The following is a 26583-nucleotide window of genomic DNA, read 5'->3' as shown; positions in this document are numbered from 1 at the left end:
TATCCACTTTCTGTAGCTCAGCTGGTAGAGCATGGTGCTTGTAACGCCAAGGTAGTGGGTTCGATCCCCGGGACCACCCATACACAAAAATGTATGCACGCATGACTGTAAGTCGCTTTGGATAAAAGCGTCTGCTAAATGGCATATTATTATTATTATTATTATTATCTGAAGAGAGGCCCGAAACATTGTGTGCAGACATTTTATGCAATAAATGAAGTAGGTTCAATCTAGTAGTTCTGATCTTCTGATTGGTCCTGATGAGTTGGGCGAGGTCACCTCCAGGCTACTGTCACTGTTGCATTGGCTCTGAGTCGGGTTCTCTGTCTTCAAATGTTCAGCCTAAGAGAGGGGATTTTTGTGTGTGTGTGTGTGTGTGTGTTTAACAGTGATGATGTGTGTGTGTGTGTGTGTGTGTTTAACAGTGATGATGTGTGTGTGTGTGTGTTTGTGTGTGTGTGTGTCCTCAGAGCAAGAACTCGTGAGTTGGAAGAACTGAGAGGCCTATGGCGTGGGTGTTGTCCTTGGCCACCTGCTGACAAGGCTGACAAGATAGGACCCTTTTGTCCATTGTTATTGGATAGGAACAGAACTTATAACCAGCTCCTGACCTAAATAGATCTTAGCACAACATTTTACTCAACATATCATATTCCATATTCACTATAACAAATATATTTACTACGACATTAGCAAGAACCGCCACATCCTCAGCCGGCTAATCCAGTGTGTGAAGTTTTGCGGAGTGTTTGAGTTAGCTTTGCGAGGCAAAGATGAAACTGAGGGCTCCACCAACCCTGGTAAGCCAACACTTTTGAGATCAGTCAATAAATGCTTCTGGTATTGACTTATATGCTGCCCCTGTCTTCATGTTGTTGCTGGACATATCTTTTTTTTAAATGTGTGTAGGTCACCTAAATCATCAGAAAAATTGCCCCTCCTGAGAATTTTTTCAGGAGCCGCCACTGCGTTCTAATCTACACAAGCATGCGTTTGAAGTTGCCCAATGAATACCATCAGTCCTGCTGGTGAGTGTGATTCTATATCCAGGTTACTTGGCCGCCTACTCCAAGGTTGCGTCCCAAACAGAGCCCATAGGGCTGTGGTCAAAAGTAGTGCACTGCATAGGGAATAGGGTGTCATTTGGGAATGCGGATCACTTTAGCAGTAGTACATCGATATAGGTCTGTCAGTCCCTGTTGCATGGACCCGTATGTTTGTTTGCTTGTCTGCTTTGTGATGATGTCCTTTCTCCCCTATGGGACACATTGTCCATTCTTTATTGGTATCAATAAAGAATGGACAATACCTCCACATTTCCTGGTCTATGCTTTGCTGTTCACCTTTGTACACACTTTGGAGGCTAAAGGTGTCCGCATGCTTCCCATCTGGAACACTTTGTGCATATATTATGTTAGCAGTATATTTTTTAATTTTTTTATCTCCACACCATTTACAAACATACAAGGGTTTTATGGCTATTCGTGCACACAAATGTTTTTCTTGAGGCAAGCCTAAATTCGAAGTCGAAGTCTACACACTTCGTCTGTGATTGGTCAATTGTGGGGATTCTTCAATTAAGTGTTTGTTGTCATTCAACGATAGATGACTTGTTTCATTTTTTTAAATTCACTTGAGAAATAATGCACCAAACATCCTAGTTAGATGTAACATTGCGCGACTAAGATCTCCTCTGCAAAAACGTCAAAATTAATGACAGATGTATTGAGTTATCGTAGATTAGTTTTGACTATTTTGAAGAAGTGTATTCTGGCTACGGCGTCTCAATATGGACAAACAGTACTATTGCCACTTTTTTCTCGTTTTTTCAAACGAAGGTATTTTCAAGTGAAGGTCGAGGGTATGCGAGCACACTCGTTCGGTTCATTTACGTTGATAAATCCTTAATATGCATTTCCCTTTTTCAAAAATGGCTCCCAACCTGAAATGTCCTTTGGTATACAAAGGTGAGTTAAGGCTTTGGTTCGAGCATGCTGGCGCCTAGCTTAACTCAGACCCTGTTTCCACAATAGCAATACAGCATTTGGTCCTCTTTCTGATAGACCTGTGATTGAGTTTAGAAATTTAATTGAGCTATAATCATTACCAGCTTGAATACTGTTGTCTCAATTGCTGTTTCACTGTAACCTCAGGTCCTGTCATACATTGATCTGTTTACAGAAAAGATATCAACCTGAAGTACAAATGCAATAGCAGAACATAAGTAGGCTACTACACAGAGCACCATGAGAATAGTAGTTTCCCTACCGCCTTTTCTTAGCACGCCTTTTCTTAGCACCTCCAAGGCATCAACCTGCACATGTGACGCTCATCCAGCTCAAATGATGCTATGGAGAGTAGGCTAGGCCTGATTGAAATGGCCGCATCCAATAAATCTCTCGCTGGACAACTGATAGACACTCTTGAAAAGTATTTACACGGAGGTCTGTGAAAGATCTCCTGTGAAGCTGTAGCCAATATCTGTATGAAAAAGAGGACGACCCATGAGCGTGTTCCACTAGCAGCACTGTTTTGCTATCAAATATAAGTGGAATCTCTTGGTGTGTCAATCATTCAACCAATGTCACAAGCGCGCGAGTTCCCCAGTTACCGCGTTGCTATATAAGCGGTGCTCGGGGTGGTAGTTAGGCGCAACAGGGAGGGTTCTGCCGAGTTAAGTGTCCCATCCCATCGGCTCTCTCTAGTCTCGCCGCCCCTATAGATGATAAAGCTCTCCAGCGGAGGATCCCACAAAGTCCATAAAACACTAATACCTTTATGTGTTTATTGCGCGTGACGGTTAATTAAGACATCATAGCTAGCCCCCCTCCACGCATAGCGGGTTAAACTAATTACCATATCCATTACCCTGAGAAAGTGCCGGGTGCCCTCAATAGGACTGTCTTTTTACACAACTTTGCATGCAAATTAGGTGTTTATTGATAGTTTTATTTAGGCTAATATAAAGGCCTACTGATGTATATAGCCTAATTACGCGAAGTGCGAAGTTAAATTTCTGATGTCATAGGTAGGCTATTGTTTATTTCATTATTTGTTAGGACATCCGTTGACAGAAATAAAAGAACAGATAACCTACAGCAGGTAGACAGGGATACAAATCTATTTTATATTTGCATTTGAGTATTAGAGCTATTTTAGTGCATAGCCTACAAGCCTACAGCCAACATTGTGTATAATGACTTTTATCCAGTCTTATAGCAATTTTAAAAGAAGTTTGAAAAGTAACAAATGTGACGCATTTCAATTTGGCGATTCGGTTAAAAAGGACAGGGGCGTGTTGCCAATTTATTCCTGTTATGTTATAATGTGATTGCCGTGCCTAACCTATAGACGATCTTCAAGACAAATAAATACGTCAAGGAAAATAAATAAGCATCCCCTATTGCCCAGTGTTGACGACTTTTCTTCCGACATCGCATGGCACGCATTATATTTATCCAAGGCAAGCCGCTTGCGGACTGGGTCAGTTTAAGGATTTGTTCCACAGACACAGAGAGGGACCAAAATACTTCAACCGCAACGGGGCATTCCAGCGTTAAGGTGAGGGCTTCCCTTCAGGATGCTTAACTTGACTGAAAATATACAGTAGAGCAGGGGTTCTGACAGGGCTGCGGAGGGAGGGAGAGAGGGGAGAGAAAGAAAGAGTGATGGTTGCTTTGATCTTTAGGGGGCCCTTGTAGATAAAAAAGTGTCCGCGTCCCCTCTCGCAGCTAAATACAACATGCTCAGAGTTGCACTAAAACCAGGCCAACATATTGAAATTGTCGTTCATTGGGAATAAAGGCTCGCGTACACCTACAAGGTAATGTTGAATTATTTTGAAATCTAATCGAAATAAGCATTTATAAACAACACATGTAAAAGCTGAAGAAGTTAACGATAGATAGTTTGAGCAAGGATATTTAGTCGTCAAAATGAAATCATGCCACACATTCTTAGAATAATAGAATAGCCTTTTCTAAAATTATATCATGACATTACAGTTATTATAGCTAAATAGGAGCAATTGAAGTGATACAAACGTCCTCTGCTTTCAATTGATAGCGAAGAAGGCTATAGCATAAGAAGTCGTTTAGGAGTAAACTGCGACTAGCGTGAGACTTTGTGTCCCTTCATCATTCACATCAATAGCAACTCATATAGCTTCTGCGCTAGCCTACTTTACGCACTGCATGCGCTCTAGGGGTGTCCGCGCGCTCCACAATACATCAGAGGAAGGCTTTCAACTCGCAACATGAAACACCTGTGGGCACCATTTCAGTATATTAAAAATGAATTAAGAGGAAGTCGGTATATAGCAATCTGTAAAAGATCTCCACCACAGTAATAACCTTTGAGGAAATTAAAGAATGCGTGAAGTTAGTATTGCTTTCAGAGAAAAAGTATGTGAGATCAAAGACTGTAACCATGCATTAATTCATAATACATGTACAGGGCTATTCAACAAGAGACATAGTAAAAACGAATGATTATTATAATAATCATAACAATAATCATGATCATAGTCATAATAATTATAGACTAATAATTTCGATGTAATTTAAATCAAAGTGTAAAACATTGTTACACCTATGTCTAACATAATAGTTTGCTACTGGGTTGTTAATCTCCGGCCAGTTTCGCATGATTTAGATTTTGTGTTGTGAATTTTTCCCCTCTTGAGTTTTAGGCTAGTGTGTAACAACGGGCTTATTCTTACTCTATAAAAGTGTGTGGAATGGGAAGTAGGCATTTCAAAGTCAATAAAAAAACACCACATCAAATGAAACATCGCCGATCAAAAGAGCCAAAGCACGGACATTTTTTACCCCTCAATAAATTAAAAGCGGGGAAGTCTGCTACGCTTGATCATGCCCAGCCCAGAGTCCTGCCCTCCTCTCTGATTGGCTGACGAGTGAGAGAAGGGGGGAAAGTTTGAATAAAATTCCAGAGCATGTTATGAGTATTGTCATTTAACTCAAACCCTAAACTTGGTTCAACAGCAGTGACTGTGCAGTGGTGGCTTTGAGAACAGAACAGTTTTACGACTTCGATTAAGATAATCTAGGAATCTAGTGCTTCTATTTGAGGCATTTTTCACATCGACCCATAGAAGCCACTGAATTGTTTTTAATACATGCATTTTGTTACTGAACATCATTGATCTGAAAGGAGATTTAAAAAATATTTTCCATGATCATCTGATTCGAAACAGTTAGCCTAGTTCGGAGGATAGCAGTGCAACAGTTCGAACCGTGCGTAATTCTCTGCATCTTACTCCATTCCAATCTCCAAACAGCAAGAAATCTTCGTGAGGAAAACCTTAAACTCGGAAACCAAAGGAAGACCTAAACTGCAGGTGGCTTACGGAAAAGATGACGGCAATGAGATTGATTTCATCGCTTTTGCTGCTGGTGTTTTTGCAGTACGGAGTTTTTGCCGCAAGAAGATTCCGAGGTGGTCGCAACCCGCAACCACGGCGGGCACCGCCTTCTCCCACATACCGGGACCGGGGTGACACCACGGAGAGTTTCCCTTTGGATTTCACCGCTGTCGAAGAGAACATGGACAACTTCATGACGCAGGTGAAGAACCTGGCGCAGTCCCTCTACCCGTGTTCGGCGCAGAAGCTCGACTATGATATGAAGCTGCACTTTTTGGAGAATACTTCAGTCACGTGCAACGATGGAACGCCAGCGGGGTATTGTATTCTATTCTCACAGGATGCGTGACTTTTTTTCTTTCATACAGTCGAGGTTCCCAGAAATATAGCATGTTGAAAGCACACCCATTGGATTTTGCTTATCCTTAAAGTTTAAATATCGATTTGTTTGTGATTGAGATAGGCCTACTTTAGATTAGAAGATCACAAAAAGGATTTAAAAAAAACGATTTAAATTGTTAATTTAAAAAAAGTGTGTTATACAGATGTCCAAGACAGCTGCTGTGTGTAATGACAGGTATAAAGCGTAATGACAGCTATAGAGCTTAATGACAGCTATAGAGCTTAATGACAGCTATAGAGCGAATATTTGCGGACTGGCACGTGCGTAATGCGCATAGAGCTTGATTTCTGTGAGCATCTTAATCTCATGATGCAGGAGTGACCGAAATTGATCTATTTTTCAAATTTGGAATCTCTCTCTAAGCAATGCAAATTGGATTGGTCCATTATGTGGCCCTCTGTAGCTCAATTGGTAGAGCATGGCGATTGTAACGCCAGGGTAGTGGGTTCGATCCCCGGGACCACCCATACGTAAAAATGTATGCACACACGACTGTAAATCGCTTTGGATAAAAGTGTCTGCTAAATGGCTTATTATTTTTAGGTGTGCGTGACGCATCAAAATGGGTATAGAGTTTTTTATGTACATTGTATTTTTTAAATGCAGATAATATTGGAAAACATACCTGTTAATATAAATTAAATCGCAATTTTAAGGGAAAAAATATTTTATTGATCTTTATATTGTTTTTATGGTCATCCAAACCAATGTCAAAATTACATATACAATTTCCCATGAAGGAATATAGGCTAATATTTATAAACTGTTATTCACCAATAATATGGTTGTGAGATTGACACCCATTTTCTGCATAGATAAGCACAGCCATTGTGTCGCTCATTAGCCTCAGGATGGTAGCATTTCTAAAATATAATAAAATATATATATATATATTCTCCCTCTCGCTCCAAAGACATTAAGTAGTCTGTCATTAAGCGAAAATCCATTTGGCACTGGAAAAGCCTTCATGTTTTTTTTCCATTCATGAGGGATAAGCAGGCAGACTAAAAGCATTTGTATATTTAACTGTGTCTGTTATTACAACAAAGACAACCAGAGGGCATATACATGGTTAAGCCAAATGCTGAACTCAATGGCACTACTCAACAGGTTGCATTGGGTTAGAGCCTCCACATCTTAGCAAAGAAGGGAACTGCTTTAATTTTCTTGTATAGTATATGACAGATACAGTGTTATTAGTTAATATAGTGTAGTATACATCTAGTCATTGGTTAATGTGGTATAGTGTAGTATACATCTAGTCATTGAAAGGCTAATACATACAGTATCTATTGAATACTGTATATCTGTTTGATTTTACTCTCGGTGTGCCATACCCTACTTTCTAATCCCTGTACTCTCGATGTTCCATACCCTACATTCTAATCCCCGTACTCTCGATGTTCCATACCCTACTTTCTAATCCCTGTACTCTCAATGTTCCATACCCTACATTCTAATCCCTGTACTCTCGATGTTCCATACCCTACATTCTAATCCCTGTCACCTATATCTGTTTTATAGGGAGCATGCCTGTAGATGCTCTATTGGGAGGTTAATGCTATTCTAACCCACTGCAATGATGAGGGATCCATTTAATAAGGTCAGAGTGTAATACACTGCAATGGAGCACTAGCATGATGCAAGTCTGCATGTCCAGTACAGTATGTCTAGCAATATCAGATCATTGTGGTTATACCCAACAGACTACAAAAATACACAACAAAACACATGAAATGTGTTATGATTTAGACATATCGCTGGGCAGTAGGCTACAGTACAGTGTCAATACACAGGCCTGTATTGTCAGTGTGTGACTGGATGGATGATGTAGATGTCTCTCTCTGGATTTAACATCCTGTATAAATCCAGCGTTATAATTAAACCTCGGTGTCTCACATCCTCCATCCCAAATGGCACCATATTCCATATATGTTCCCTATTCCCTAGGGGCCCTGGTCAAAAGTAGTGCACCATATAGGGAATAGGGTGCCATTTGGGACGGGCACATGGAGAGTGGCCCATCCAGCTCGTAAAGCTCTTTAGGATTGCAGTGTGAGTGAGGACACAGAGGCTTTTAGACCTGGCCAGCAGGCCAGAGGTTGGCAGATGTCATCTCTGTAATAGTCACCTTTGTGTCTATTAATAACCGGATTCTAACACTAATTCCTCCCAGCCAGTTCCTGTCCTTCCCTGGTTCACCCTGTCCCTCCCTGGTTCACCCTGTCCCTCCCTGGTTCACCCTGTCCCTCCCTGGTTCACTCTGTCCCTCCCTGGTTCACCCTGCCCCTCCCTGGTTCACTCTGTCCCTCCCTGGTTCACCCTGTCCCTCCCTGGTTCACCCTGTCCCTCCCTGGTTCACCCTGCCCCTCCCTGGTTCACCCTGCCCCTCCCTGGTTCACCCTCCCCCTCCCTGGTTCACCCTGCCCCTCCCTGGTTCACCCTGCCCCTCCCTGGTTCACCCTGCCCCTCCCTGGTTCACCCTGCCCCTCCCTGGTTCACCCTCCCCCTTCCTGGTTCAATCTGCCCCTTGTTGGTTCACTCTGTCCCTCCCTGGTTCACTCTGTCCCTCCCTGGTTCCCTCTGTCCCTCACTGGTTCACCCTGTCCCTCCCTGGTTCACTCTGCCCCCCCCCCCCTGGTTCACTCTGTCCCTCCCTGGTTCCCTCTGTCCCTCACTGGTTCACCCTGTCCCTCCCTGGTTCCCTCTGTCCCTCCCTGGTTCACTCTGCCCCTCCCTGGTTCACTCTGCCCCTCCATGGTTCACTATTTCCCTCCCTAGTCACTCTGCCCATCCCTGGTAATTGTTATTGTTGTTGTTGTTATTGTTATTGTTGTTAATAATAGTGATAGTGTTAGTGATAGTAATAGTGTTAGTGATAGTGTTAGTGTTAGTGGTAGTGATAGTGGTAGTGATAGTGGTAGTGATAGTCGTAGTGACAGTGATAGTGTTCGTGATAGTGTTCGTAATAATGTTTGTGATTTTGAAATTGATAGTGATAGAGAAGGCCAGGCTTCTTCAGGCAGGGAGCAATAGAGCTCTGCATGGGTAGGGAAACACTTTTCCAAACCCAAATACACTTACAGTGATGCTCCAGAGGTTTTGAATAATTTCAGCCAGTAGTTTTGAAAGTAGTGCTCAACAGGTCCCTGAAAATGGTGCACAATTGTGTACTACATCATCCATTTCGTATGACATGTTACGTCCTGCCAGAAAAATATAAAAAATATAAATACATTGGAATTCGTTCGAAATGTTACGGATTTGTAGAGTAAGTGCACAAGATCCCAGACTGCATATTGAAAGAAGAGCTGTAAAACCAGGGTCCAAGTCAGGGGTATTTAGATCTTTACACTGGAGCTTCATCCTCTGCCTCTAATAAAGAAGAGCTGTAAAACCAGGGTCCAAGTCAGGGGTATTTAGAGCTTTACACTGGAGCTTCATCCTCTGCCTCTAGGAAAGAAGAGCTGTAAAACCAGGGTTCAAGTCAGGGGTATTTAGAGCTTTACACTGGAGCTTCATCCTCTGCCTCTAGGAAGGAAGTGCTGTAAAACCAGGGTCCTAGTCAGGGGTATTTAGAGCTTTACACTGGAGCTTCATCCTCTGCCTCTAGGAAAGAAGAGCTGTAAAACCAGGGTCCAAGTCAGGGGTATTTAGAGCTTTACACTGGAGCTTCATCCTCTGCCTCTAAGAAAGAAGAGCTGTAAAACCAGGGTCCAAGTCAGGGGTATTTAGAGCTTTACACTGGAGCTTCATCCTCTGCCTCTAGGAAAGAAGAGCTGTAAAACCAGGGTCCAAGTCAGGGGTATTTAGAGCTTTACACTGGAGCTTCATCCTCTGCCTCTAGGAAAGAAGAGCTGTAAAACCAGGGTCCAAGTCAGGGGTATTTAGAGCTTTACACTGGAGCTTCATCCTCTGCCTCTAGGAAAGAAGAGCTGTAAAACCAGGGTCCAAGTCAGGGGTATTTAGAGCTTTACACCGGAGCTTCATCCTCTGCCTCTAGGAAGGAAGAGCTGTAAAACCAGGGTCCAAGTCAGGGGTATTTAGAGCTTTACACTGGAGCTTCATCCTCTGCCTCTAGGAAAGAAGAGCTGTAAAACCAGGGTCCAAGTCAGGGGTATTAAGAGCTTTACACTGGAGCTTCATCCTCTGCCTCTATGAAAGAAGAGCTGTAAAACCAAGGTCCAAGTCAGGGGTATTTAGAGTTTTACACTGGATCTTCATCTTCTGCCTCTATGAAAGAAGAGCTGTAAAACCAAGGTCCAAGTCAGGGGTATTTAGAGTTTTACACTGGATCTTCATCTTCTGCCTCTAGGAAAGAAGAGCTGTAAAACCAGGGTCCTAGTCAGGGGTATTTAGAGCTTTACACTGGAGCTTCATCCTCTGCCTCTAGGAAAGAAGAGCTGTAAAACCAGGGTCCAAGTCAAGGGTATTTAGAGCTTTACACTGGAGCTTCATCCTCTGCCTCTAGGAAGGAAGAGCTGTAAAACCAGGGTCCAAGTCAGGGGTATTTAGAGCTGTACACTTGAGCTTCATCCTCTGCCTCTAGGAAGGAAGAGCCAGGTAAAACCAGGGTCCTAGTCAGGTGTATTTAGAGCTTTACCTCTGTCTCTAGCATCCACAGACAGCAAGGAGAGGACAGTGTGGTCTGCCCCGTGCTACTGGTAACCTCCATAGATGTTACAGTGATAGTGTGGTCTGGTACCCTCCAAATGTAGCGTAAAATTAGGTATTCTAAGCTTCATCTTATTTTATTATGTCATGAGTTGAACATATCATGAAAGATTATCCCTGAAGACGAGAGTGTGAGTGAGGGAGTGAGTCAGTGTCTCGGCAAACACTGCACGACTCAGCCTGCCCAACATCACACCACTCAGCCTGCTCAACACCATGCCACTCAGCCTGCTCAACACCACACCACTCAGCCTGCTCAACACCACGCCACTCAGCCTGCTCAACACCATGCCACTCAGCCTGCTCAACACCATGCCACTCAGCCTGCTCAACACCACACCACTCAGCCTGCTCAACACCACGGCACTCAGCCTGCTCAACACCATGCCACTCAGCCTGCTCAACACCACACCACTCAGCCTGCTCAACACCACACCACTCAGCCTGCTCAACACCACGCTACTCAGCCTCCTCAACACCACACCACTCAGCCTGCTCAACACCACACCACTCAGCCTGCTCAACACCATGCCACTCAGCCTGCTCAACACCATGCCACTCAGCCTGCTCAACACCACACCACTCAGCCTGCTCAACACCACGCCACTCAGCCTGCTCAACACCATGCCACTCAGCCTGCTCAACACCACACCACTCAGCCTGCTCAACACCACGCCACTCAGCCTGCTCAACACCACACCACTCAGCCTGCTCAACACCACACCACTCAGCCTGCTCAACACCATGCCACTCAGCCTGCTCAACACCAAGCCACTCAGCCTGCTCAACACCACACCACTCAGCCTGCTCAACACCACGCCACTCAGCCTGCTCAACACCAAGCCACTCAGCCTGCTCAACACCACACCACTCAGCCTGCTCAACACCACACCACTCAGCCTGCTCAACACCACGCTACTCAGCCTGCTCAACACCATGCCACTCAGCCTGCTCAACACCATGCCACTCAGCCTGCTCAACACCACACCACTCAGCCTGCTCAACACCACGCCACTCAGCCTGCTCAACACCATGCCACTCAGCCTGCTCAACACCACACCACTCAGCCTGCTCAACACCACACCACTCAGCCTGCTCAACACCACACCACTCAGCCTGCTCAACACCATGCCACTCAGCCTGCTCAACACCATGCCACTCAGCCTGCTCAATACCACACCACTCAGCCTCCTCAACACCACACCACTCAGCTTCCTCAACACCACACCACTCAGCCTCCTCTGGCATTCCTCCCTGTGATGATGATGCCTGGCAGCTGCCTGAGTTTCCTGTCCGTGAAGCCATCCGTCTCAGCTGCAGCTGCATCTTTGTTGGTAAAGAGGAGCGTTCAGATACCCCTGTTCCCTCTAGCTGCCTGACACAGCTCCCTTAGAAGCTAGGCTTTAGCTCAGCAGGCTAAAACATCTGGTGCTGAAATAACAGTCTCTGAACATCGCAGAAGCAAATAGGGAATAGAATAGCATCAGGCCTGCTTGTATGGCCGACTGGGTTTGAATCCAGGCATCCTGGGTGCTACAAGTATGTGTTAGCCCGCTGAGCTAAAGCCTAGCCATCACAGAAACATTTTGAGAATCATGCCTGCTTCTAAAGGTATTTTGTAGTTTCTGCTAGTCTGATATTGTGAAACGGTAGAAATGTTGTTGGGTGACAGAAAGTTAAAGGAATACTTTGGGATTTTGGCAAGGAGGCCCTTTATCTACTTCCTCAGAGTCAGATGTACAATTGTTTATGTCTCTGTGTCCAGTATGAAGGAAGTTAAGAGGTAGTTTCGCGAGCCAAGGCTAACTAGTATTAGCGCTATGACTGGAAGTCCATGGGTATCTGCTAGCATGCTGTTGCATTAAAATGCATATTAAAATGCCTTGGAATAACTGTAGACATGGAATTGCAGTGAATTGATGATTCTGCACTTCACAGTAGTGAGACTATGAGGATCAATTATAGCATTGCCCTCTTGTGGGCAGAGGATGAACAGATCTCCTGAAGTGAATGATCCATACATCCAGATTGAAAGCTCTTCAGAGTGAGTCCTTCCATTCTAGTGAGCCAAGCTCAGCCTAACCAAGCAGTAACTAGCTGCCCACCGTAGTTGCTGGACCTGTACTGAAAAGGACAACCTGAAAAGAAAACATTGGACCCAGTCAGGTTCAGATCTGTAGAATTCAATAGGAGAACATTTACTTTTCAGCCACATTTACATTTCAGCACACTTACATTTCAGCCACATTTACATGTTAGTCAACTAGCGGACGCTCTTATGCAGAGCAACTTACAGTAAATGCATTCATCTGAAGATGAAGCTAGGTGAGACAACCGCACATCACGCTAATAATAGGGACAACTTCTCCTCAATAAAGTAGCTATCAGCAGAATCAGTGCTAGTGAGAAGAGACAGTGTGAGTGTTAGTGCAAGAAAGACAAGGGTGCTAGTTATTTTAATTGTTTTGGTTCAGACAACGATCTCTGTGTTTGATCTCTGTGTTCAGATGGTGGTACTGGTCATGCTGTATAATCCACTGTAAAATAGTGTTAAAGGCTCTGACTCTCTGTGACGCATCGAAGGGAGCATTCCTCTGGGTGGATGTGCTGAATATGGGTCCTGGGGCAACAGAGATGTGTCTGTCTGTGTGTGTGTGTGTTTGCACAGACCTCACCATGGTTTTCATCCTAGGCTGCAGCAGGCTGCAGGCAGCACGTCATCTCATCTCTGTTTTTCATTCCTGCATGGCCAGCACTGAGGGTAGTGGTGATTTTATCCAGCCTGAGATGGAGGGCCTATGTATGAGACCACTGTTAAAGAATGGTGACTTCAGCAGAGTAGTAACAGGGAATATGATGGTACTGCACTTCCTTATCACTGTTGCCAGCGACGGACTGTTATGGCACTGGTAACACCTAGGTGCTTCCCAAATGTCACTTCATTTCCTATATAGTGCACTACATTTGGTCATGGCCCATAGGGCTCTGGTCAAAAGTAGTGTACTATATAGGGTGCCATTTGCGATATACCATAGACATGCCCTTTCTCAATACTGAGGGTGGAAGACCCTGGATGAGCTCCTATCTGTTGTTTTATCACATGGTTGGAATGTGAGATGATTCATATTAAACTGTAGGGAAGCAGTCTCTCTCTCTCTCTCTCTCTCTCTCTCTCTCTCTCTCTCTCTCTCTCTCTCTCTCTCTCTCTCGCTCTCGCTCTCGCTCTCGCTCTCGCTCTCGCTCTCGCTCTCGCTCTCTCTCTCTCTCTGTGCGTGTGTGATGTCCACATCATGGCTCTGTGTAACCAGCACACAAACATTGTTTATGGTGACTTCAAATCTGGAGGAAGTACTTTTAGCTTTATATTCTTCCTGCTAACAGAGATAAAGATCTTCAAAGTAACAACATGTCTTGTATTCTTTGAATACATAATATGCACATAGGTTTTAATCTCTTTGGCACAGTCACTGATACCAGGAGACGGTGAAGGCACCTTGAGTGTTTCATGTGAGGCGACGTGGTTCTTGTCCATGGTTTGTGAATTTGCGTTTATAAAATAGAATGTTTCTTTCCGTTCTAGGTACTACATCAAAGAGTCCAGAGGGAGCAGACGGTGGTTGATATTCTTGGAGGGCGGCTGGTACTGCTTCAACAAAGAGAACTGTGACAGCCGATACGACACCATGAGGAGACTGATGAGCTCGTCCAAGTGGCCTCAAACCAAAACAGGTCAGAATCTCTGCCTACAGTACCTGCCTGTGTCTGTCTGGCTGGCTGTTACAGTTCACCAACCCCCCACCACTACTACTCTAAAACACAGATTAAGCCTGGTCCTGAACGGTATCCTACGAAGCAAGCTAGATCTCCTTAGGGTTTTCTAAAGCTAACCAGCTTCAGTTATTTTATTTAACATTTATTTAACAAGGAAGGGCTCATTGAGTTTTGAAATCTCTTTTTCAAGAGAGTCCTGGCCAAGATAGGCAGCACCAGGTCATTACACAATTACAGACAGACAACATGAAAAACTACAAGTAATCTAGTAAACATCCATAGAAATCACTGGAGTATAACAAAATCATAAAACAGCTATTTAAAAACATTGACAGGTCAAGGAATCAGCCTCAAAATCCTTCATCAATGATTTAAAAACACCAATCGGGACAAGTTCTTCCAGTTTAAATGTATGTTGTAAAGCGTTCCAAGACGATGGCGCAGAGTACATAAAAGCCCTTTTACCAAATTCAGTTCGGACAATTGGAACAGTTAGCAGGATAAAGTCCTGCGAACGAAGGGAGTACCCACCACATTTCTGAATAATAAAAATTCCCAGATAAAATGGTAGTAAACCCAAAATAGCTTTGTAAATAAAAGTTTACCAGTGACTGAGCCTACGAGTGACTAGAGAAGGCCAGCCAACCCTGGTATATAGAGTGCAGTGGTGCGTAAGGGTTTTGCAGTAAATCTCAATGCTCCATGATAAAGTGTGTCAATTGATCTCAAACACTGAGCGGAAGCATTCATATATAAAATATCTCCATAATCTAGTATAGGCATAAATGTATCTGATACTAGCCTCCTTCTGGCTTCAAAAGAAAAACATTCCTTATTCCTAAAATAAAATCCCAACTTCAGCTTGTAAGTTGTTGAATATGCAATTTAAAAGAGAGACTGTCATCAATTAAAATTCCAAGATATTTATATGCGGTTACAGCCTCAATCTCATTGCCCTGACAGGTAGTAATAGGTGAAAGGTTCAGAGGTCTGTTTCTTGCTTTAGAAAACACCATTAGTTTAGTTTTGTCAGCATTGAGGATAAGCTTCAATTGACACAAGGTATGTTGAACAGTATAAAAAGCAGTTTGCAAGTTCTGGAAAGCTTTAGTGAGAGATGAGGCACAACAATAAATAACAGTATCATCAGCATAAAAGTGAAGTTGCGCATTTTGCACATTTTTGTCTAAATTATTTATATAAATAGTGAATTAGAGGGGACCAAGTACAGAGCCCTGGGGCACACAATTACAGACAGACAATTTAACAGACATGAGCCCATCAAATTGAGTGCACTGAGTTCTATTAGACAGATAGTTAGCAAACCATGCAACTGCATGCTCCGAAAGACCTACGCTTGACAATCTCTGCCTCAGTATAGCATGATCAACTGTATCAAAAGCCTTAGAGAGATCAATAAAAGGGAGACACAGTGCTGTTTTTTGTCAAGGGCTTCAGTGATATCATTTAAAACCTTCAAGGCTCAAGGCTGCTGTAATTGTGCTATGCTTCTTCTTGAAGCCCGATTGGTACATTGATAAAATAGAGTTAGTATATAAAAACTATTTTAGCTGTTCACTAACAAGGGTTTCAAGTATTTTTGCCAGGGGTGACAGCTTTGAGATTGGCCTATAATTATTTAAAAGAGTTGGATCTCCCCCTTTTAAAAGTGGTAGAACAAATGCTGATTTCCAGATCTTTGGAAATTCATTACATTCCAGGGTTAGATTGAACATATATGTAAGTGGTTCAGCTATGAAATCAGCTAAACCTGTGGAATGGGGCATGCTTGTTTACTATTTGGAAAAATATATAATGAAAGAACTTCAAGGCTGTTTTCACATCAGGAAAAAGCTCAATCTTGCTCCAGTCAAAATAAAACAAATCATGAAAGAAAGCCTGCTCATTAAAACTCTTAACATAAAGCGTGGGTTTGTCTTAGGAACCTTAGTATTTCTAACAGCAACAACAGCACAATGGTCACTAAAATCATTACAGAAAACACCAACCGCATAATATTTATGTGGAACATTTGTCAATAAGGCCCCGTGTAGCTCAGTTGGTAGATCATGGCGCTTGCAACGCCAGGGTTGTGGGTTCGATTCCCACGGGTGGCCAGTATGAAAAAAATAAATATGTATGCACTCACTAACTGTAAGTCGCTCTGGATAAGAGCGTCTGCTAAATGACTAAAATGTAAAATGTATATCAAATCAATCAGGGTAGATTTCTCTGGACATTTGAGATTTGGGCGGGTGGGTGAATGAATCAACTGGGTACGATTCATAGAATTACAATACATTTTAAAATCATCAGACACCGGCTTTAACCAACACCAGTTGAGATCACCAATCAAGATAATTTCACTGTAAAGAAGTTTAGACATAAGGTGCATCAGAGAAGAAAATGCATCACCGAGAGCAGAGGGGGGTCTATAACAGCCAATCACAGTTACAAATAGTTTCAGACTTTGCCACACTTACAAGGAATTTATTATTTACATATATATAGCCACACCCCCAACTTAACTCGATCAGTGCGATACACATTAGAACCATTTATACAAATATCCTAATCAAGAACAGACTTGCTGAGCCAGGTTTCAGAAAACACAATTACATCAGCATCAGTTGATTTAGCACAAATCCTAACCCCATCAATTTTAGACAAAGGCTGCGTACATTTAAATGAAAAATACCAAAACCAGATCTAGATATAAAATCAGAGGGGGTGTGGAGACATTGCATATCAGGGCCAGGGTTAGGTTGCATGCTACCTGATATCAACAGAATAAGAATAATTAGGCACCTCTGTTTAATAACCTTGCACAGCTTCTCTTTTTTAAGAGACCTACTACAAGTGAATTCTACAAGTGTTTCCAGACAATACAAAACAGTCATTTAAAACAATTAGACTTTGGTAGTGACACAAATGCATCGGCACTTGGACGAGTGGACCGAGTGAAAAAGAGAGAGTTCCCGCAGACACAATGTCTAACGGACGGGAGAGCACATTGTCATATGTACTCACCCAGCAACAATGTTCATTTCCTCCAGAGTTCAGTAAAGTCATTGCGCAAAGCAATACCACGAAAATTGTCATTTTCTCTGAGAGATGTAAGAAATAGAGGCCAAGGAAAGGTAAGGGGAGAGAGGGACTGTGTGTATTTATGTGAATGTGTGTGCATGAGTAGATTGGGGATGGGGGTCGATTGAGAGAGCGGGTTGGGGATTGTTGAGCTGCCGCTGACAGCCAGTTGGAGAGCAAAGAGGAGCAGCTTGGACAAGACACTCCGCGGAGGGAAACAGAGAATAGAACCCAGGCCAGCCAGAGAGAGGATTACGTTGGTCAACTTCGAGTAAGGAAGTGCAAATAGTGCAAAAAAAAATGATACGAGTTGAGGGAGACTTGCGATCTTTACACCAGCAAAACTAAATAGTTTGCACTACACAACAAGAAAAGTGTAGATTTGCTCCACCGTAAATGAATGAGTTATTAGTAGGTTAAAAAGTACTAGTCACAGACAAACGACTTGACATTGTGATGTGGTGGTGTTGAAGGAGTCAGGCGCAGGAGGGTAAATCACAGAATAACAGGCTTTAATCCGCAAAATACAGGTTTACGCAGAACTGCGTCAAACACACTCCAGGGCACATAACAGGTGCGCTGGAAAATACAAGGCACACAGGAAAATACTCCTGTCAAACAAAATACACGAGCTCCACCGAGCTTCACTAACCTTCACAATAAACAATCACCCACAAGGACAAGGGGGCAGAGGGAACACTTATACACGGACTAATTAGGGGATTAGAACAAGGTGTGTGATAACGAGACAAGACAATTGTTATGATGATTGGGGCGGCAGTGGTTAGTACTCCGGTGACGATGAACGCCGAAGCCTGCCCGAACAAGGAGGGGAGGCAGCCTCGGCCGAAGTCGTGACAGTACCCCCCCCCCCCCTGATGCGCAGCTGAATCGACTAGCGCCTTACAATGGGGAACTACCATGAGATCGGGAAAGTGGATAGGTAGGGTACAGTGCGCAGCAGAGGGCTCTGAACAAGTGTGGGTGTTCGATACCTGGGGTGATGCATGAGTGCCCTGCCTGCCGCCTCCCGGCCCAAAAGAACGTTGACTACGATGTGTAGTGTATTGTCCCTTCGTGCCACCAGAGTGGCACTGTCGCTGTCCCCTCTGCTCTCTAGGCCGGCGGCTCCACCTAGCTCCATCGGCTCGGGATCTGAGTCATCCGGGATGGAAACGGGCAGACTCCTAACAGGACGTCCTCTGGCTGCCAGCAGGTTGTCCAAACGAATGGCCATGTCCACCAGTTTGTTGAAGGACAACATGGTGTCTCGGCAGGCTAGCTCCCGTTGGACGTCCTCCCACAGATGGCACTGGAAATGGTCGATCAGGGCCCGCTCGTTCCACCCGGACCCCGCTGCCAGCGTCCGAAACTCTAACGCGAAGTCCTGCGCAGTCCTCGTCCCCTGCCTCAGATGGACCAGTCGCTCACCCGCCTAAAGAGGCGAGCGAACTCCCTGTAGTCCTCCAACGCGGCTCCTCCTTCGTTCCACACCGCGTTGGCCCACTCCAGGGCTTTCCCACAGAGGCAGGAAACGAGGACGGACACCTTCTCCCGCTCCGATGGTTCCGGCCTGATGCTGGCAAAGTAAAGCTCCAATTGGAGGAGGAATCCCTGGCACAGCGCCGTCGTCCCATCAAACGCCCGTGGTCGGGATATCTGGATCCCTCCGGGTGCTGGGGTGTAGGTGGCTGGATCCGGTTGGCCAGCTGGTCTCGACAGATCGGGTTCTCTCCTCTCCAGGCATTGGACAACCTGAAGAACCCGATCCATCGCTTCCCCCAAGCTGGCCAGCATTGTGGAATGCTCCTGGACCCTTGCCACGACTCCAGGCATGCGCTCTTCTCCCTCTGACTCCATATTCAGGTGGGTGATTCTGTGATGTGGTGGTGTTGAAGGAGTCAGGAGCAGGAGGTTAAATCACAGAATAACAGGCTTTAATCCGCAAAATACAGGTTTACGCAGAACTGCGTCAAACACACTCCAGGGCACAAAACAGGTGCACTGGAAAATACAAGGCACACAGGAAAATACTCCCGTCAAACAAAATACACGAGCTCCACCGAGCTTCACTAACCTTCACAATAAACAATCACCCACAAGGACAAGGGGGCAGAGGGAACACTTATACACGGACTAATTAGGGGATTAGAACAAGGTGTGTGTGATAACGAGACAAGACAATTGCTAAGATGATTGGGACGGCAGTGGTTAGTACTCCGGTGACGACGAACGCCGAAGTCTGCCCGAACAAGGAGGGGAGGCAGCCTTGGCTGAAGTCATGACAGACATGCTGCCATCTTTACATTCCAGCTCTGTCTTCATCCGTACAACGACAGTTATTGCTCCTCCGCCTGCCGCTAACTCTAGCAGGCTTGTACCTGAGCATTCATGTCGCACATGGCTAGTCATACACCGAACTCTTCACTGAGACAATGTTGAAACATCAATCCATGCGCGAGTCAGTGCCACATTTTCATTTGTGCCAAAAACAAAATGAAAGAAAAGTTGTTGCAAAATCAGCAGGCTGTGGTGTGAAATAGGCTTGTTTTATTACTTATCGTTAATGCCAACTTTGGTGTGCTTATCAATGCACAAGCACCTTTTTCCCCACTCCTATCGATCTTTTTTAAATTAAGTCAAACAAAAGTGTTACTGTGCTTGAAGTTTAAAATGCATTTTGTCATTACTAAATGTGTAATGTGATATATTTTAACATTAAACGTTTTTAACACAAAAAAACATTTGATTAATAAAATATTGAATCAGTCATCTTCCTCAAATGGAGAGGATGATGACGCAATCTTTGCGAGAGGGAGGGAATTTGATTTAATCGGTCCTCAACTTGTGGCTCAGTCATTTCATTCAGTGGAGTAAAGTTAGCTGTGAGTTAGCCTGCCCTTGAGCAGGTTAGGTCTGAAGGATTTGTTGCCATAGAAATGTACCTGGCTAAAAGGTGAGCCACTTTCGTATGACCGGTTAACCCAAGTTTAACTCAGAGTTGACCAAAGTTAGCTGGCTAACTCCTCAAACCTGCTTCGTATCATACCGCTCTGGACTAAGAAGCATTCTCAATAGAGATTCTCCTTTGAAAATGCTTTTTAGTCTGGGACCAGGCCTAATCTGTGTCTGGGAAACAGTACCTTAATCTAAACCGAATGTTACAGTAATATCAGACACTTATCTATAGCAACCTACTGTATGGTAAGTGCATACACTCTTCTGTTGCTAGCGCCACGCTCCTACCAACTGAGCCCCTCCACATGTTATAGACAGAAAATGGCTTTGGGCTGTAGTGCTGTCTGTTCTGGCTCTGCACCCACACAATGAACAAAGTACAGACCAGGGCCCGTATCCACACAATGAACAAAGTACAGACCAGGGCCCGTATCCACACAATGAACAAAGTACAGACCAGGGCCCGTATCCACACAATGAACAATGTACAGACCAGGGCCCGTATCCACACAATGAACAAAGTACAGACCAGGGCCCGTATCCACACAATGAACAAAGTACAGACCAGGGCACGTATCCACACAATGAACAATGTACAGACCAGGGCCCGTATCCACACAATGAACAATGTACAGACCAGGGCCCGTATCCACACAATGAACAAAGTACAGACCAGGGCCCGTATCCACACAATGAACAAAGTACAGACCAGGGCCCGTATCCACACAATGAACAAAGTACAGACCAGGGCCCGTATCCACACAATGAACAAAGTACAGACAAACTGACATACAGACAAACTGACAAACAGTTGGAGGTCAGTTATGAATAGCACAGGGGTATATTTATTTATGGTAATGACCAGTGTTATTGAGACAGTCATCTATGTTGTAATGACCAGTGTTATTGAGACAGTCATCTATATGGTAATTACCAGTGTTATTGAGACAGTCATCTATGTTGTAATGACCAGTGTTATTGAGACAGTCATCTATATGGTAATGACCAGTGTTATTGAGACAGTCATCTATATGGTAATGACCAGTGTTATTGAGACAGTCATAACATACTCCTGTAGCTCAGTTGGTAGAGCATGGCGCTTGCAACGCCAGGGTTGTGGGTTCGATTCCCATGGGGGGCCAGTATGAAAAATGTATGCACTCACTAACTGTAAGTCGCTCTGGATAAGAGCGTCTGCTAAATGACTAAAATGTAAAAAATGTAAAATACTACTGTAGAGAGCTATCTGCCGCCTGCTCCTGTGAGAGGGGAAGTGCCTCTCTCTCATTGTGCTGTAAGAGCCATAATTCATGCAGTGATTATGAGGAAGATGGTGATGTGTCTGGGAGTGGCATGATGGTTAATGATATATATTCTCTATTGCCGTGTCGTTCCTCTCTGTAGGCACAGGGATCCTGTCTCCACTCCCAGAGGAAAACCCTCACTGGTGGAACGCCAACATGGTGTAAGTTCCAGGATTTGGTGTGTGTGTGTGTCCAGTTGATCATTATAAAGTTGTAAGAAGACCTGACATTGATGTGTTTCCTCTCCAGGTTCATCCCCTACTGCTCTAGTGATGTGTGGAGTGGTGCCTCAGCCAAGACGGACCAGAGTAAGACATCACTATTGGCCATACTAATGTGTGTTTGCATTTTCTAATGGAGATCAATCAACCAATCACCCAACAAATCAATCACCCAATCAGCCAATCAACGAATCAATCAACCAATCAATCAACTAATCACCCAACCAATCAATCAACCAATGAACTAATCAATCAACCAATCACCTAACCAATCAATCAACCAATCAACAAATCAACCAATCAGCCAAACAATCAACCAAGCAACCAATAAACCAAGAAAACAAGCAACCAATCAGCCAACCAACCAATAAATGAACGAATGAATGAATCATTCAATCAATCAATCAATCAATTAACTTAAAATGTATTGTCCTAGAGGGAAATTGGTTATTTAATTGAATCATACATGAAAGACATAGGATAGGTAGGTATGTTGTGTGCATTGTGTTGGTCACTCGGCACTCAATGTATTGTGTTGGTGACTGACTGTCTGTCTGCGTGCTTGTCTGTGTGCAGGTGGCTACGCCTTCATGGGGTCTCTGATCATTCAGGAGGTGGTGAAGGATCTGCTGGCCAAGGGGCTTGACAACGCCAAGGTTCTACTACTGGCTGGCAGCAGGTGGGTGGGGCCACATGTTAGTGTGGGTGTGTCTGTGTGTTAACATAATGTAAATATGTTTAATGAACTGTGTGTCCTATAGATTAGAATAAGTTAGTGTGTGTGTCTGTTTGTGTGTGTTCGTGCCTGTTTGTGTGTGTTTGTGTGTGTGTATAGTCTTGCCTGTGTGTGTTCGTGCCTGTGTGTGTGTTTGTGTGTGTGTATAGTCTTGCCTGTGTGTGTTCGTGCCTGTGTGTGTGTGTGTTACCTATCTGTGTGTCTCTTCTCTACCCCACAGTGCGGGGGGGACGGGGGTCCTGCTGAACGTGGACCCTGTGGCTGAGCTGCTGGAGGGGCTGGGGCACCCTGGGATCCAGGTGAGGGGTCTGGCTGACTCGGGCTGGTTCCTGGACAACAAGCAGTACCGATCTACTGACTGTCACGACACCATCAGCTGTGCCCCCACGGAGGCCATCAAGAGAGGCATCAAGTAAGAGAGCACTCTACCACTATAGCTGCAGTCTCTGGGACCATATTCACAATCTCAAATCTCAGATTAGGGGTGCTGATATAGGATCATAGTATGATCTAAAAATCGAAAAACTGATCCTAGATCAGCACTCCTATTCTGAGCTGCTTTCTGAGTACGGTCCCTGGGCGGTTCAGAATGCCGTGGTTAGGGACAGAGAGTTTCTCATGGCCCAGTGGCCTGACCAGGAGAAGCTATAGGCTCTAGTTGTACTATACTGCGTCGCATCATTGTTAAATGGATTGAAAATATTGAACTCCCTAGCCTTAGGCTGCGTTTACACAGGCAGCCCAATTATTGGCAAAAGATCTGATCTGATTGGGTTGCTTGTGTAAACGCAGCCTTAGTAGCCTATTCTTCAGGTCCTGTACGAACTGACACTGTAAGATGTTGACCTCTGACCTCTTGTCACCAGGTACTGGGGTGGCGTGGTGCCAGAGAGGTGTAGACAGGTCCACCTGGGGGAGGAGTGGAACTGTTTCTTTGGCTACAGAGTGTTCCCCTCCATAAAGAGTGAGTGCTAGCAAAGGTTAAGGAATTCATTTGTGAATTTGCACAGATATCTGTGTATATCTCTGTGTGTCAGTGTGTTCATTATGACAGCCTGTTTGTGTGTGTGTGTGTGCATACATTACATCCTGTTCCAACTCCCTCCACGCAGGCCCAGTGTTTGTGGTCCAGTGGTTGTTTGACGAGGCCCAGCTGACTGTCGACAACATCCATCTGACCGGTCAGCCCGTCCAGGAGGGGCAGTGGCGCTACATCCAGAACCTAGGCATCGAGCTGAGGAACACGCTCAAAGACGTCCCGTAAGCACCCGCAAACTTACAGTAACTCTTACATTAACTCTTACAGAAAACGTATAGTAACTCTTACATTAACTCTTACAGCAAACTTACAGTAACTCTTAAATTAACTCTTACAGCAAACTTACATTAACTCTTACATTAACTCTTACAGCAAACGTACAGTAACTCTTACAGCAAACTTACAGTAACTTTTACAGCAAACTTACAGTTACTCTAACAGCAAACTTAAATTAATTGTAAAGATTGACAGGCAGACAGTGTGTCAAGGTTATGCTGCCAACTGTGTTCAACAAGTCTCATGTATTTGCATACATTTTCAGGGCCATGTTTGCCCCAGCTTGCCTCTCACATGAAGTCATCACAAGGAAGTAAGTATCGCTCTCTCTGTCATTCATCTTCCACCTGGGTCATGTTCAGTTGGGCACGTCGTACATAAAGGTTTTACAACAGAAAACTGAAATCTGTGTTGTTACTGGACACATTTATCACTCGGTTTTTCAACTTTCTTCACACCTGGGTTGCGTTCAGTAGGGCACACCATATACAAAAAACATTTTGGAACGGAAAATGGAAATCTGTGTTGTTATTGGACAAATCTAAATAGTACCTCCCCGTTTCACTGCTTTTTTCTCTACTGAACACCACTCTAATTAGAGAGAGAATATTCTGTGTCAGCTAGCTGCTTATTCTGTGTGACTCGCCGTGATCTAACAGTGCCCTCTTGTGGCTGGTCTGTTACAGTTACTGGATCGACGTTCAGGTCAAAGGCACCTCCCTGCCCCGAGCCCTGCACTGCTGGGACCGCAGTCTCCAAGACAACAGCCGGAACAACAAGGCCCCGCCCAAGGGCTGCCCCGTCCATTTGATTGACAGCTGCCCCTGGCCACACTGCAACCCCACCTGCCCCACCATCCGGGACCAGTTCACGGGCCAGGAGATGAACGTGATCCAGTTCCTCATGCACATGGGCTTTGATGTGCAGAAGATGGCCCAGCAGCAGGGCATGGACCCCAGCAAGCTACTGGGGATGCTGAGCAGCGGGAGCTAAGGGAACAGGAGTAAAGTCTTAGTACAGTAGGCTAGACCAGGGGGCTGGGAGCTATGGGGCCAAATCCTAACTTTGAGATCCCCGAAAATAGGATTAAAAAAATAAATAAATAAATAAATCTCCCATTGACATCAATGTTTTAACTTATTTTCGACTTGTGAAGTAGCCTTTTAAGCAAAAGATTTGAGCTTTATGTGGATCTCAAAGTAGGATTCGATGCCAAGTCTGGTCCCAACACCTGATACCTCCAGCTCTGCCCCCCATGTTCCCTGTACCCATCCCATTCACCTCAGCCCTAACCTCAGTCACACCTAAGGGCTACACTCAGTCTGACCCCGAACCCCTCACCTCCAACCCACCCGACAGCGCCTCTCACAACCCAGTACTGTTAAGAGTACTGGGGCAAACATGCCACACAGACAAGGCACACCTCTCTGCTACTCTCTTTAAATTATCTTTTGGTTGTAAAAGAAAAAGAAAAATCACGAATGTAATCCAGTTTTAAGGATGCTCATTGTTTAGTTGTTGTTGGCTCTGTTCATTTTGTTTTTTACCTTAACTTTTATCCTGTGTTTATAGTTTTTAATTGTGTAATTGTTTTAAAAAGGCAGCAATGACTTAAGGAAGTTGTCTTTATAAAGGAGTCTATATAGAGTATATGAAGTAAACACAATGTTAATGTCTGTCTAACTGTGGGTCTGTGGGTCTTTTCTACCACAGTATTTCTTCCTCAAGTCAAGAACAGGCACACACACATTAAAGGTGTGGAAAGCACTGGACAAGTAGTCCTTCTCTAAGGAGGCAGTGGCTGCTTCCCAAATGCCACCTTATTCCATATATAGTGCACTACTTTTGACTATGTAGGGACTAGGGTGCCATTTGGGACACAGCCAATAACATGGAAACAACTGTGGATTATTCAGTGAGGTGAAACATTCAGAACGTTACAGATATAAATGGAACTAATGGATCCAGCACGATTCCCAATAGGAACGTGCCAGATATCACATCTACTCTACACAACACATATCTATCTGAACGTTCTGTAACCCTTGCACCCTCCTGAACAGGGTCAGTATTTACCCCTGTCTCATCTCCAAGGCAGTGGAGGGATGGGAAAAGAGTGGAAAGAGAGAGAGGGATGAGACATGAAGAATGCAGAAACCCACAGCATACTGTAACAACAACAACATCAGACTGTTCTTAATACGATGCTAGGCAACACAATCAACAAATCACTAGCTGGCTGACAGTTTGGATTGATACAGTATCATAAATGCATAACATCACGGCTGCAACCCGGAATTGACCAGTCAGATTGGGAGGCCGGAATTAACCTTTTTATAATGAGCTGCAGCAATACATGTTCAGGTTAATTTGAAAACCGCAGGAATTGTATGAGGACCAATGACAACTGTTTGACACAACCACCAATTGGAGGAACATCATAAAAGTTCAAACAAAGGTTTCTCATGGGGCTTCCAACTAAAAAAAGTATGATTCAGATGGTTGTGGTAGAGAAGAGTCCATTATACAGGTAACCACATCCCTTACCTTGACACAGGTTGACATGGTTCCGATCCTGAGGTATTGAACACATAGAAATACAATTCTAGAGGAATTCTGTTTCTATGACTGACCATAATGGAGGATCTCATGTCCACACCGTGCCTGTCTAGAGTTCTACGGTGCTCTCCCTGATTTGTGGTGCTCATGTGGGCCTCAGTGCAGCAGACCT

General features: G+C 44.4%; 1 protein-coding gene across 1 annotated transcript; it reads left to right on the top strand.

Moving 5' to 3' along the window:
* Positions 1–5375: 5375 nt before the first annotated feature.
* Positions 5376–25311, top strand: LOC311103780 (palmitoleoyl-protein carboxylesterase notum1a-like; the record flags this gene model as incomplete). The annotated part of the gene is made up of 10 exons (XM_084145433.1): positions 5376–5701; positions 14041–14189; positions 21681–21741; positions 21830–21888; positions 22378–22480; positions 22758–22949; positions 23404–23501; positions 23650–23797; positions 24118–24165; positions 24539–25311. 10 exons carry the CDS (start codon positions 5376–5378, stop codon positions 24843–24845), a joined length of 1491 nt encoding a protein of 496 aa, XP_084001559.1. The 3' UTR covers positions 24846–25311.
* Between the last annotated feature and the right edge of the window lie 1272 nt (positions 25312–26583).

This window comes from Coregonus lavaretus (genome assembly GCF_964263955.1).
Source record: "Coregonus lavaretus genome assembly, chromosome: 28".
Classification (NCBI taxonomy): domain Eukaryota; kingdom Metazoa; phylum Chordata; class Actinopteri; order Salmoniformes; family Salmonidae; genus Coregonus; species Coregonus lavaretus.
This window is presented reverse-complemented; position numbering and strand designations above follow the sequence as displayed.